This window comes from Tachyglossus aculeatus, chromosome 10, assembly GCF_015852505.1.
Source record: "Tachyglossus aculeatus isolate mTacAcu1 chromosome 10, mTacAcu1.pri, whole genome shotgun sequence".
NCBI lineage: Eukaryota > Metazoa > Chordata > Mammalia > Monotremata > Tachyglossidae > Tachyglossus > Tachyglossus aculeatus.
Window position 1 is genome coordinate 50,110,498 of NC_052075.1, and position 12,535 is coordinate 50,123,032.

Sequence of the window (12,535 nt, forward strand, 5' to 3'; positions counted from 1 at the left end):
ATATGTTGCCAACTTGTACTTCCCAAGCGCTTAGTACAGTGCTCTGCACACAGTAAGCGCTCAATAAATACGATTGATGATGATGAAGACTGTGAGCCCCACGTGGGACAACCTGATCAACTTGTATCCCCCCGCCCAGCGCTTAGAACAGTGCTTGGTACATAGTAAGCGCTTAATCATTATTATCTTTATTCTTTCAGACTGTGAGCCCACTGTGGGGTAGGGACCGTCTCTAGATGTTGCCAACTTGGCCTTCCCAAGCGCTTAGTACAGTGCTGTGCACGCAGTAAGCGCTCAATAAATACGATTGATTGATTGATTGATTGACTGATTCACTGATTCAAAGGAGCAGGGGGCGGGGCGAAGGCCGGGGCGGGGCCACCGGAAGTCGGAGACCACTTCCGGTGGGGAGCGCGCGCACTTCCGGTCAAGATGGCGGCGCCCAGGAGAGGCCGCGCCGGCCGGGCTCCGCGCTAGGGGCGGCGGCGGCGGCGGAAGGGTCCTCGCCGAGCCGGGTGAGCGTGGACGGTCGTCATGGAGACGGGGAGGAGGAGGAGGAGGAGACCTGCGTCGTCATGGAGACCGGGGCGGGGGGGGGGCAGATCGCCGTGAAGCCGCGGAGAGCGGTGGAGAGGGGCTTGGGTTGCCATGGAGACGGCGGGCGAGGATGGAGAGGTGGAGGAGGGCAGATCGCCCTGAAGCCGCGGAGAGCGGTGGAGAGGGGCTTGGGTTGCCATGGAGACGGCGGGAGAGGATGGAGAAGTGGAGGAGGGCAGATCATCATCATCAATCGTATTTATTGAGCGCTTACTATGTGCAGAGCACTGTACTAAGCGCTTGGGAAATACAAATTGGCAACACATAGAGACGGCCCCTACCCAACAGGGGGCTCACAGAGCCGCGGAGAGCGATGGAGTGGGGCTTGGGTTGCCATGGAGACGGCGGGCGAGGATGGAGAAGTGGAGGAGGGCAGATCACCATCATCATCATCATCAATCGTATTTATTGAGCGCTAACTGTGTGCAGAGCACTGTACCAAGCGCTTGGGAAGTACAAGTTGGCAACATATAGAGACGGTCCCTACCCAACAGGGGGCTCACAGAGCCGCGGAGAGCGATGGAGTGGGGCTTGGGTTGCCATGGAGACGGCGGGCGAGGATGGAGAGGTGGAGGAGGGCAGATCGCCGTGAGGCCGCGGAGAGCGATGGAGAGGGGCTTGGGTTGCCATGGAGACGGCGGGAGAGGATGGAGGAAGGGAGGACGGGGTGCAGAGGCCGGCCTCCTTTGCTCAGCCCTGACCGCCCTCACCTCTTCACTCCGCAGGCATCGCAAGAAGGAGGAGTCTCCCCTCCCCTTTATCCCCTCTCCCGAATTCCCACTTATCCTTTCCAGATCCTAACTCCCCTACCCCCTTCATCCCTGGCCCCCCCCGCGACCCCCACCATGGCAGACGGGAGCCCTGGGCACAGCGGCCCTCCCCTCGCCCTCCCGCCGGCTCAAGGCAGCTCCTCGCGGTCCTCCCCCCACCCCCCCGCCCCCCCATAACTTGCAGGGACTGCTCCAAATGGCCGTCACCGCCGGGCCCCCCGTGCCAGCCGCCGGCCACGAGCCCATGTCCGAGGAGGTGAGCGGTGGCGGGGACCGGGGGGCCGCGTGGGAGCCAGGGGAGGGGCCTGGCGACCGAGGCTTGGGCCTCGCTGACCCTCCCGTGCCTTCCTCCCCTACCCCAAGAGACGCCAGTGGCTGCAGGAGGCCATGTCCGCCGCCCTGCGGGGGCCTACGGAGGAGGTGGAGCAGATGAAAAGCTGCCTGAAGGTCCTGGCCCGGCCCGAGCCGCCCTCCACCCCGGAGGCCCAACTGACCGCCGACCAGAAGGAGCGCGAAGGGGCCCTGGAGCTGTTGGCGGATCTGTGCGAGAACATGGACAACGCTGCCGGTATAAATCCCTCCCCGGTCCCCTCTCCCCGCCTAACTTCCCCCCCCTCGGCCTGGCACCGACCCTTTCCTCCCGTCCCGGCCCGACTCCGCTTCCCGTCTCCGCGGTCGTAGTGCTCCCCACGACCGACTCTTCCCGCCTCCCCCGCAATCCAGCCTCTCCGAACCTCGAGCGTAACCCTTCTCCCCGCCGCCGCCAGATTTCTGCCAGCTGTCGGGGATGCACCTGCTGGTGGGTCGCTACCTGGAGGCGGCGGCGGCGGAGCTGCGGTGGCGGGCGGCCCAGCTGGTGGGCACGTGCAGCCAGAACGTGGCAGCCATCCAAGAGCAGGTGCTGGGCCTCGGGGCCCTCCGGAAACTCCTCCGGCTCCTCGACCGAGATCCCAGTGACGCCGTCCGGGTCAAGGCTCTTTATGCCATATCCTGTGAGTGGTCATCGTCATCATCAACCGTGTTTATCGAGCGCTTACTATGTGCAGAGCACTGTACTAAGCGCTTGGGAAGTACAAGTTGGCAACATCTAGAGCTGGTCCCTACCCAACAGTGGGCTCACAGTCTAAAAGGGGGAGACAGAGAACCAAACCAAACATCTAACAAAATAAAATAAAGTCCCGTCCTCGTCGGGGCCGCCTCCTTCGAGGCCATCTCCTGGGAGGGTCTCCCCGCTTCCCCCTCCCCTTCTGATCCCATGACACAGTTATGTTATATCACACTCTCCCAAGCGCTTAGTACAGTACTCCACACTCAATAAATACGATCGACTGACTTTGCCCAAGTGCCCCGTCCTCATCATCAATCGTATTTATTGAGCGCTTACTATGTGCAGAGCACTGTACTAAGCGCTTACTAAGTCCTCCTGTGCATCATCCCAGTGGTCCATATGGATGATGATAATAATAATAATAACGATGGCATTTGTTAAGCACTTGCTAAGAGAAGCAGCGTGGCTCAGTGGAAAGAGCCCGGGCTTTGGAGTCAGAGGTCATGGGTTCAAAACCCGGCTCCGCCACTTGTCAGCTGTGTGACTTTGGGCAAGTCGCTTCACTTCTCTGGGCCTCAGTTCCCTCATCTGGAAAATGGGGATGAAGACTGTGAGACCCCTGTGGGACAACTGATCATCTTGTAACCTCCCCAGCGCTTAGAACAGTGCTTTGCACATAGTAAGTGCTTAATAAATGCCATCATCATCATCATGTGCAAACCACTGTTCTGATACATGTGGTATTTGTTAAGCACTTACTACGTGCCAGGCGCCGTACTGAGCGCTGGGGTAGATTCATTCATTCATTCAATCGTATTTATTGAGTGCTTACTGTGTAAGCACTCAATAATAGCTTTACTTCTATTTATTCTGATGACTAGACACCTGCCACATGTTTTGTTTTGTTGTCTGTCTCCCCCTTCTAGACTGTGAGCCCGCTGTTGGGTAGGGACCGTCTCTATATGTTGCCAATTTGTACTTCCCAAGCGCTTAGTCCAGTGCTCTGCACACAGTAAGCACTCAATAAATACGACTGAATGAAATGAATGAATAAATGACCTCAGATACCTAGCTGAAAAATGGTGATTCGATCCTATTTCCTCCTCCTTACCCCATGAGCCCCACGTGGGACAGGGATCAATCAATCAATTGTATTTATTGAGCGCTTACTGTGTGCAGAGCACTGTACTAAGCGCTTGGGAAGTACAAGTTGGCAACATATAGAGACAGTCCCTACCCAACAGTGGGCTCACAGTCTAGAAGGCCTCCAGGAGGCCTTCCCAGACTGAGCCCCCTCCTTCCTCTCCCCCTCACCCACCTCTCCATCCCCCTGTCTTACCTCCTTCCCTTCCCCACAGCACCTGTATATATGTATATATGTTTGTACATATATATTACTCTATTTATTTTACTTGTACATATCCATTCTATTTATTTTACTTTGTTAATATGTTTGGTTTTGTTCTCTTTCTCCCCCTTCTAGACCGTGAGCCCGCTGTTGGGTAGGGACCGTCTCTATACGTTGCCAACTTGGACTTGCCAAGCGCTTAGTCCAGTGCTCTGCACACAGTAAGCGCTCAATAAATACGATCGATTGATAGAAGGGGGAGACAGAGAACAAAATCAAACATATTATCATGTCCAACCTGATGAACCTGCCCCAGCATTTAGAACAGTGCCTGGCACATAGTAAGGGCTTAACGAGTACCATAATTCTTAGTATTAATAAGAGTTAGGGGAGTTGGGGTGGGGAGCAGAATCCTCCAGTTCCCTCCCCAATACCGCTGGGTCCTGGGGTGGTGGGTTGGAGGGCTCGGAGGGAGGGTTTCCTGCATTTAACCGTCTCCCCCCCATTTTCTGCACCCCTCTAACCCGGAGTCAGGCCTGGTGCGGGAGCAGGAGGCGGGCCTGCTGCAGTTCCTGCGACTGGATGGCTTTTCCGTGCTGATGCGCGCTATGCAGCGGCCTGTGCGCAAACTCAAGGTCAAGTCGGCGTTCCTCCTGCAGAATCTGCTGGGGACGCACCCGGAGTACAAAGGTCAGGACCCCGGGGGGGTCCAAGGGGGAGTCATCCCCCTTGGGGGTGGAGGGGCCATGAGACTTGGGGGGGAGGAGGAGGAGGCGGCACCAAAGGTCGGAGATAACCAAGAAGGGTCGCCAAGCTGGCGCACCGTTCCCGTCGAATACCGAGCGCCGAGAAAGTGTGGGAGCCGGGGGGGGCTCGTGCCCATTTAGGTTTGCTGGACGTCAAGCGGCGGATCATCAATCATCATCAATCGTATTTATTGAGCGCTTACTATGTGCAGAGCACTGTGCTAAGCGCTTGGGAAGTACAAATTGGCAACATATAGAGACAGTCCCTACCCAACGGTGGGCTCACAGTCTAAAAGGGGGAGACAGAGAACAAAACCAAACATACTAACAAGATAAAATAAATAGAATAGATATGTACAAGGAAAATACATAGAGTAATAAATATGTACAAACATATATACATATATACAGGTGCTGTGGGGAAGGGAAGGAGGTAAGATGGGGGGATGGAGAGGGGGAGAGGAAGGAAGGGGCTGAGTGTGGGAAGGCTGCCTGGAGGAGGTGAGCTCTCAGCAGGGCCTTGAAGGGAGGAAGAGAGCTAACTTGGCGGATGGGCGGAGGGAGGGCATTCCAGGCCCGGGGGATGACGTGGGCCGGAGTTCGATGGCGGGACAGGCGAGAACGAGGTACGGTGAGATTAGCGGCGGAGGAGCGGAGTTTGCAGGGTGGGCTGGAGAAGGAGAGAAGAGAGGTGAGGTAGGAGGGGGCGAGGGGATGGACAGCCTTGAAGCCCAGGGTGAGGAGTTTCTGCCTGATGCGCAGATTGATTGGTAGCCACTGGAGATTTTTGAGGAGGGGAGTAATATGCCCAGAGCGTTTCTGGACAAAGATAATCCGGGCAGCAGCATGAATTATTGCGGATGTGGTGTGGCCCTTCGTGCCCGGTGATGACAAGTGTGCAGTTCATTCATTCATTCATTCATTCAGTCGTATTTATTGAGCGCTTACTGTGTGCAGAGCAGTTGTCCCCGGGGCCCCCCCACTCCAGTCAGTGACATCCAGAGGCGCCCGGACGCGGAACCCTCCGGAAGGGAGGCCAGACTCCCCACCGCTCCGAGGCCTGGGCGGGAATCCATCGATCAATCCTGGGTATTTATTGAGTGCTTACTCTGTGCAGAGCACTGTACTAAGCGCTTGGGAAAGTACGGTATAACGGAGTTGGCAGGCAGGTTCACGGCCCACGAGGAGCTGACAACGTAGCTGGGGAGACGGACATTAAAATCAACTACGGATGTGCGCCTAAGTGCCCGTGGGGCCGAGGGTGGGGTGAATAAAAGGTGCCAATCCCAGTGCCAGGGTGGCACGGAAGGAAAGTTCGGGGAGAAGCAGCGTGGCTCAGTGGAAAGAGCGCGGGCTTTGGAGTCAGAGGTCATGGGTTCGAATCCCGGCTCCGCCTCATGTCTGCTGTGTGACCTTGGGCAAGTCACTTCACTTCTCTGAGCCTCAGTTCCCTCATCTGTAAAATGGGGATGAAGACTGTGAGCCCCCCGTGGGACACCCTGATCACCTTGTAACCTCTCCAGCGCTTAGAACATAGTAAGCGCTTAACAGATGCCATTGTTGTTATTATTATTACTCTATTTATTTATTTATTACTCCATTTATTTATTTATTTATTTATTTTACTTGTACATATCTATTCTATTTATTTTATTTTGTTAGTATGTTTGGTTTTGTTCCCTGTCTCCCCCTTATAGACTGTGAGCTCACTGTTGGGTAGGGACTGTCTCTATATGTTGCCAACTTGGACTTCCCAAGCGCTTAGTACAGTGCTCTGCACACAGTAAGCGCTCAATAAATACGATTGATGATGATGAAAGTGGGTAGGGTAAATAAGGGCTCAGTCGAGGAAGGCCTCCCGGAGGAGATCGTATCTGTAATTTTATTTATATTCATGTCTGGCTCCCTTTAGACTGTAAGTTCACTGTGGGCTGGAAATTATCGTTATATTGTACTCTCCCAAGCACGTAGTAAAGTTCTCTGCCTAAAGTAGAGAAGCAGCGTGGCTCAGTGGAAAGAGCCCGGGCTTTGGAGTCGGAGGTCACGGGTTCGAACCCCGGCTCCGCCAGTTGTCAGCTGTGTGACTTTGGGCAAGTCACTTCACTTCTCTGGGCCTCAGCATCTCATCTGTAAAATGGGGAATAAGACTGTGAGCGCCCTGTGGGACAACCTGATCACCTTGTAACCTCCCCAGCACTCAGAACAGTGCTTTGCACATAGTAAGCGCTTAATAAATGCCAGTATTATTATATTATTATTAAAGTAAGCGCTTAGTAAATACAATTGGCTGCCTGACTGACTGACAGGAGATGGGATTTTAATTGGGCTTTGAAGGCGGGGAGAGCGGCCGTCTGGCGGATCCAGAGGGGTTGTAGTTGTGGGGATCTGCTTGGGCAGGACTGAAAAGTTTCAGTCTTCGATGAATAATAATAATAATAATGGCATTTATTAAGCGCTTACTATGTACAAAGCACTGTTCTAAGCGCTGGGGGTGGGATACAAGGTGATGAGGTTTTGCCCCACGGGGGGCTCACAGTCTTCATCCCCATTTTACAGATGAGGGAACAGAGGCCCAGAGAATTGAAGTGACTTGCCCAAAGTCACACGGCTGACAAGTGGCCGAGCTGGGATTCGAACCCATGACCTGTGACTCCAAAGCCCGGGCTCCTTCCCACTGAGCCCCGCTGCTTCTCTGAGTGCTTCTCCGTTCGGTGCCGAGCACTGTACTAAGCGCTGGGGAAGATACAAGCTAATCAGATTGGGGGAAGGTGTCTGACAGACAATTTACTCAACCCCCCGCTTCCAAGCCTTATTGAAGGCACATCTCCAATGTGTTGCCAATTTGTACTTCCCAAGCGCTTAGTACAGTGCTCTGCACATAGTAAGCGCTCAATAAATACGATTGATGATGATGATGATCTCCAAGAAGCCTTCCCTGACTAAGCCCTCCTTTCCTCTTCTGCCACTCCCCTCTGCATCGCCCTGACTTACTCCCTTCATTCATATGTGGTCATATATATATTCATATATGTTCATATATATTCATATGTATATATATGTTGCCAGCTTGTACTTCCCAAGCGCTTAGTACAGTGCTGTGCACACAGTAAGCGCTCAATAAATACGATTGATTGATTGATTCTCTAAGTGCTGAAGTGTTTTAGGCACCGGGGGTTAGGAGTGGGAGAGACTCATCATCCTCATCAATCGTATTTATTGAGCGCTTACTCTGTGCAGAGCACTGTACTAAGCGCTTGGGAAGTACAAATTGGCAACATATACAGTCCCTACCCAACAGTGGGCTCACAGTCTAAGAGGGGGAGACAGAGAACAAAACCAAACAAACAAAATAAAATAAATAATCATACATAATAAATATGTACAAACATATATACATATATACAGGTGCTGTGGGGAAGGGAAGGAGGTAAGATGGGGGGAATCATTAGCAATAAATAAACCTTCATTTTGGGTCCCATACAGAACTTGGTGGGGGGAAGAGGGGAACCTTTATTTTGTTTGTTGTTTATTGTATTTATTGAGCGCTTACTGGGTGCAGGGCACTGTACTAAGCACTTGGGTAGTACGGTATTTTCCCTCTGCAACAAAATCAGTTCACTACTCTCGCCCTAAATTTAAAAAAGGAGGGTTCCAGTTGTTTGGAAACTTTCTTCCTTCTTCCTAGGAGTGGAAACTTTCTTCCTTCTTCCTTACTTCTTCCCAGGGGAAGCGGCGTGGCTCAGTGGAAAGAGCCCGGGCTTGGGAGTAAGAGGCTTTGCACATAGTAAGCGCTTAATAAATGCCATGATTATTATTATTATTCTCTGAGCCGCAGTGACCTCATCTGTAAAATGGGGATGAAGACTGTGTGACCCCGTGGGACAACCTGATCACCTTGTGACCTCCCCAGCGCTTAGAACAGTGCTTTGCACATAGCAAGCACTTAATAAATGCCATTGTTATTATTATTATTCTCTGAGCCTCAGTGACCTCAGAGACGCCCCACATTCTGAGCAGAGGCCTGGGGTGCTCAGGGCGCAAGCGTCGAGGTGTGTCCCCTCGAGGGGCTGCCCCACGTCACCTCGAACTCTGACTCTGTGGTCTTCCCTCCCAGGTACCCTGTGCTCGATGGGAATGGTGCAGCAGTTGGTGTCCCTGATCCGGACGGATCACAGTCCCTTCCACGAGCACGTCCTGGGGGCCCTGTGCAGGTACGGGGGCCGAGAAGCCGGGAGGCGGGCCGCTCGGCTCGGGGGCGAGGGGGGATGCAGCACGGCCCCGGAGTCAGCGGGACCGGGGTTCTGATCCCGTCTCCGCCACTTGTCTGCTGTGTGACCTTGGACAAGTCACTTCACTTCTCTGTGCCTCGGCTCCCTGACCTGCCACATGGGGATTAAGACTCTGAGCCCCACGTGGGGCAGGGACTGTGTCCAGCCTGATTAGCTTGATTTAAAGCTGATGAGGAGGAGTTTCTGTTTGAGGGGGAGGTGGGTGGGAAACCACTGGGGGTTCTTGAGAGATGTGGATTGAACAATCCGATTCGATCGTATGTACTGAGCGCTTACTGTGTGCAGAGCACTGCACTAAACGCTTGGGAAGTACAGATCGGCAACGTACGGAGGCGGTCCCTACCCAACAACGGGCTCACCGTCTAGAAGGGGGAGACAGACAACAAAGCAGAACAAGTAGAAAGGTGTCGATACTATCAGAATAAATAGAATTATATCTATATTCACATTATCTTGCCAACTTGTACTTCCAAAGTGCTTACTACAGTGCTCTGCACACAATAAGCGCTCAATAAATACGATTGAATGAGTTATCTACCCCGGTGTTTAGAACATCATCATCATCAATCGTATTTATTGAGCGCTTACTATGTGCAGAGCACTGTACTAAGCGCTTGGGAAGTACAAATTGGCAACATATAGAGACAGTCCCTACCCAACAGTGGGCTCACAGTCTAAAAGGGGGAGACAGAGAACAAAACCAAACATACTAACAAAATAAAATAAATAGAATAGATATGTACAAGTAAAATAAATAGAGTAATAAATATGTACAAACATATATACATATAGAACAGTGCTTGACACATAGTAAGCGCTGAACAGGTGCCATTACTTTTATTATTATTATTAACTGGGGTGTGGATGGAGCCGGGGTCCTGGATGGCGGGACGGATGAACTGGGGGCTCGAGGATTGGGCGAACTGGACTGCGGGATAGTCCGTGAGTCAACCCCATCCCCTCCCCTTCCCAGCCTGGTGACAGATTTCCCTCAGGGAGTGAAGGAATGTCGGGAACCTGAGCTGGCGCTGGAGGAGCTCCTGAGGGAGCGGTGTCAACTGCTGCGGGAACACGAGGAGTTCCAGGTAAAGGGCCCCGGGGTCAGGCCTGGAACCGGACAGGGGCCTTGGGGAACTACCATCTTGTCGTTCCTTACGCAAGCCAATTGGTGGGTGGGAACCCCCTAAATAAACAACCCAGGCAGCAGATGGGAAGGGAGAGTGGGATGTGCGGTTTAGGATCCAGCCTAGGCAGGGGGCCCTGCCCTCTTTATCATCATCCCCGTTTACCTCTCTTTCTGCGTCCCTCAAACTGGCCGGATATCCGGGGGCTGGGCCTAGGCCTGGAAATGTGCCCCCAACCCCAGAATACGTGGCTCAGTGGAAAAAGCACGGGCTTTGGAGTCAGAGGTCATGGGTTCGAATCCCAGCTCCACCACAAGTCTGCTGTGTGACCTTGGGCAAGGCACTTAACTTCTCTGAGCCTCAGTTACCTCATCTGGAAGAATGGGGATTAAGACTGTGAGCCCCACGTGGGACAACTTGATCACACTGTATCCCCCCCAGCGCTTAGAACAGTGCTTTGCACATAGTAAGCGCTTAACAAATGCCATCATCATCATCATCATAGTCCAGCATCAGCTAATAGCTCATATGTTCTCATCCCCGCTCCGCTACTTGTCCGCTGTGTGACCTTGGACAAGTCACTTCACTGCTCCGTGCCTCAGGTCCCTCATCTGGAAGAATGGGGATTAAGACTGTGAGCCCCACGTGGGACAACTTGATCACACTGTATCCCCCCCAGCGCTTAGAACTGTGCTTTGCACATAGTAAGCGCTTAACAAATGCCATCATCATCATCATAGTCCAGCATCAACTAATAGCTCATATGTTCCCATCCCCGCTCCGCTACTTGTCCGCTGTGTGACCTTGGACAAGTCACTTCACTGCTCCGTGCTTCAGGTCCCTCATCTGGAAGAATGGGGATTAGGACTGTGAGCCCCACGTGGGACAACTTGATCACACTGTATCCCCCCCAGCGCTTAGAACAGTGCTTTGCACATAGTAAGCGCTTAACAAATGCCATCATCATCATCATAGTCCAGCATCAACCAATAGCTCATATGTTCTCATCCCCGCTCCGCTACTTGTCCGCTGTGTGACCTTGGACAAGTCACTTCACTGCTCCGTGCCTCAGGTCCCTCATCTGGAGATTGAGACTGGGTGCCCCATGTGGGACAGGGGCTGTGTCCAACCTGATTAGCTGGTGTCCACCCCAGCGGTTGGCACATAGTAAGCGCTTAACAAGTACCGTCATTATTATTAATAAACTAGTCAATGCCAGGCAGTCAGGCTCGGGCCAACCCAGCGGCAGCGGGTTCAAGTGCAGCGTGGCCAGACTGAGCGCTTGCGAAGCTCGAACCCCGCACTCTCTGCCCACAGGAGGAACTGGAGTTCTGCGAGAAGTTGTTACACGTGTGTTTCTCCTCCCCTACGGACGACAGCATGGACCGGTGAACGCAGAGGAGGGCGGGGAGGGAAGCAGATCCCATCTTCCCTCCTCTCCTCTAAACCACCGTCCCAGGAGAGGGACTGGGGACCGACCCTCCCGGCTTGGGGAGGGTCCCGTCCCCTTAAACTGTCCTCCGCCTGACCGGTTTTATCAATAAATTTATCTGTCTCAAGGCCTTCTTACTGCATCCAGTGTTGGAGTGGGAGACAGTGGCAAAGGATGCCCCTCCGGGAGCCGGGAAAGTGTAGGGCGGCCTAGCGGAAAGAGCCCGGGCCTGAGAGCCAGAAGACCTGGGTTCTAATCCCAGCACTGCCACTTTCCTGCTGTGTGACCGTGGGCAAGTCACCTCACTTCGTGTGTCGGGCTTATCTGGGAAATGATAAAATACCTGTGCTCCTTCCCACGTAGAACGGGAGCTCCTTGTGGAATGGTGACCGTGTCACTGATGTTCTTGCATCTGACCATAGCATAGTGCTTGGCATGTAGTATCATCATCAATCGTATTTATTGAGCGCTTACTGTGTGCAGAGCACTGTACTAAGCGCTTGGGAAGTACAAGTTGGCAACATATAGAGACAGTCCCTACCCAACAGTGGGCTGCGATCAACGAGTAACTAGTACCACCAGTACTATTAGTAGAGAAGCAGCGTGGCTCAGTGGAAAGAGCCCAGGCTTGGGAGTCAGAGGTTATGGGTTCTAATCCCCGCTCCGCCACTTGTCGGCTGTGTGAGTTTGGGCAAGTCACTTCACTTCTCTGGGCCTCAGTTCCCTCATCTGGAAAATGGGGATGAAGACTGTGAGTCCCACGTGGGACAACCCGATTACTGTGCGTGGCTCAGTGGAAAGAGCCCCCACTTGGGAGTCAGACATCATGGGTTCTAATCCTGGCTCCGCCACTTGTCAGCTGTGTGACTTTGGGCAAGTCATTTCACTTCTCTGGGCCTCAGTTTCCTCATACGTAAAATTAGGATGAAGACTGAGCCCCATGTGGGACAACCTGATCACCTTGTATCTCCCCCAGGTCCTAGAACAGTGCTTGTCACCTTAGTTGGGTAGGGACCGACTCTACGTGTTGCCGATTTGTACTTCCCAAGCGCTTGGTACAGTACTCTGCACACAGCGCTCAATAAATACGATTGAATGAATGAATGAATAGTAAGCCCTTAACAAATACCATCATTATTAGTAACAGTAGAGGGTATCATCAGGCTAATGCGCAGGCGCTA

General features: G+C 53.0%; 1 protein-coding gene across 1 annotated transcript; it reads left to right on the plus strand.

The window, feature by feature from the left end:
- Positions 1-422: 422 nt before the first annotated feature.
- Positions 423-11,481, plus strand: HSPBP1 (HSPA (Hsp70) binding protein 1). Its single transcript, XM_038752812.1, is given in 9 exon segments — positions 423-515; positions 1,323-1,519; positions 1,521-1,623; positions 1,731-1,935; positions 2,135-2,359; positions 4,298-4,453; positions 8,624-8,720; positions 9,772-9,883; positions 11,240-11,481. Coding segments are annotated over 8 exon segments (1,050 nt in total). The 5' UTR covers positions 423-515; positions 1,323-1,442; the 3' UTR covers positions 11,315-11,481.
- The last annotated feature ends 1,054 nt before the right edge of the window (positions 11,482-12,535 follow it).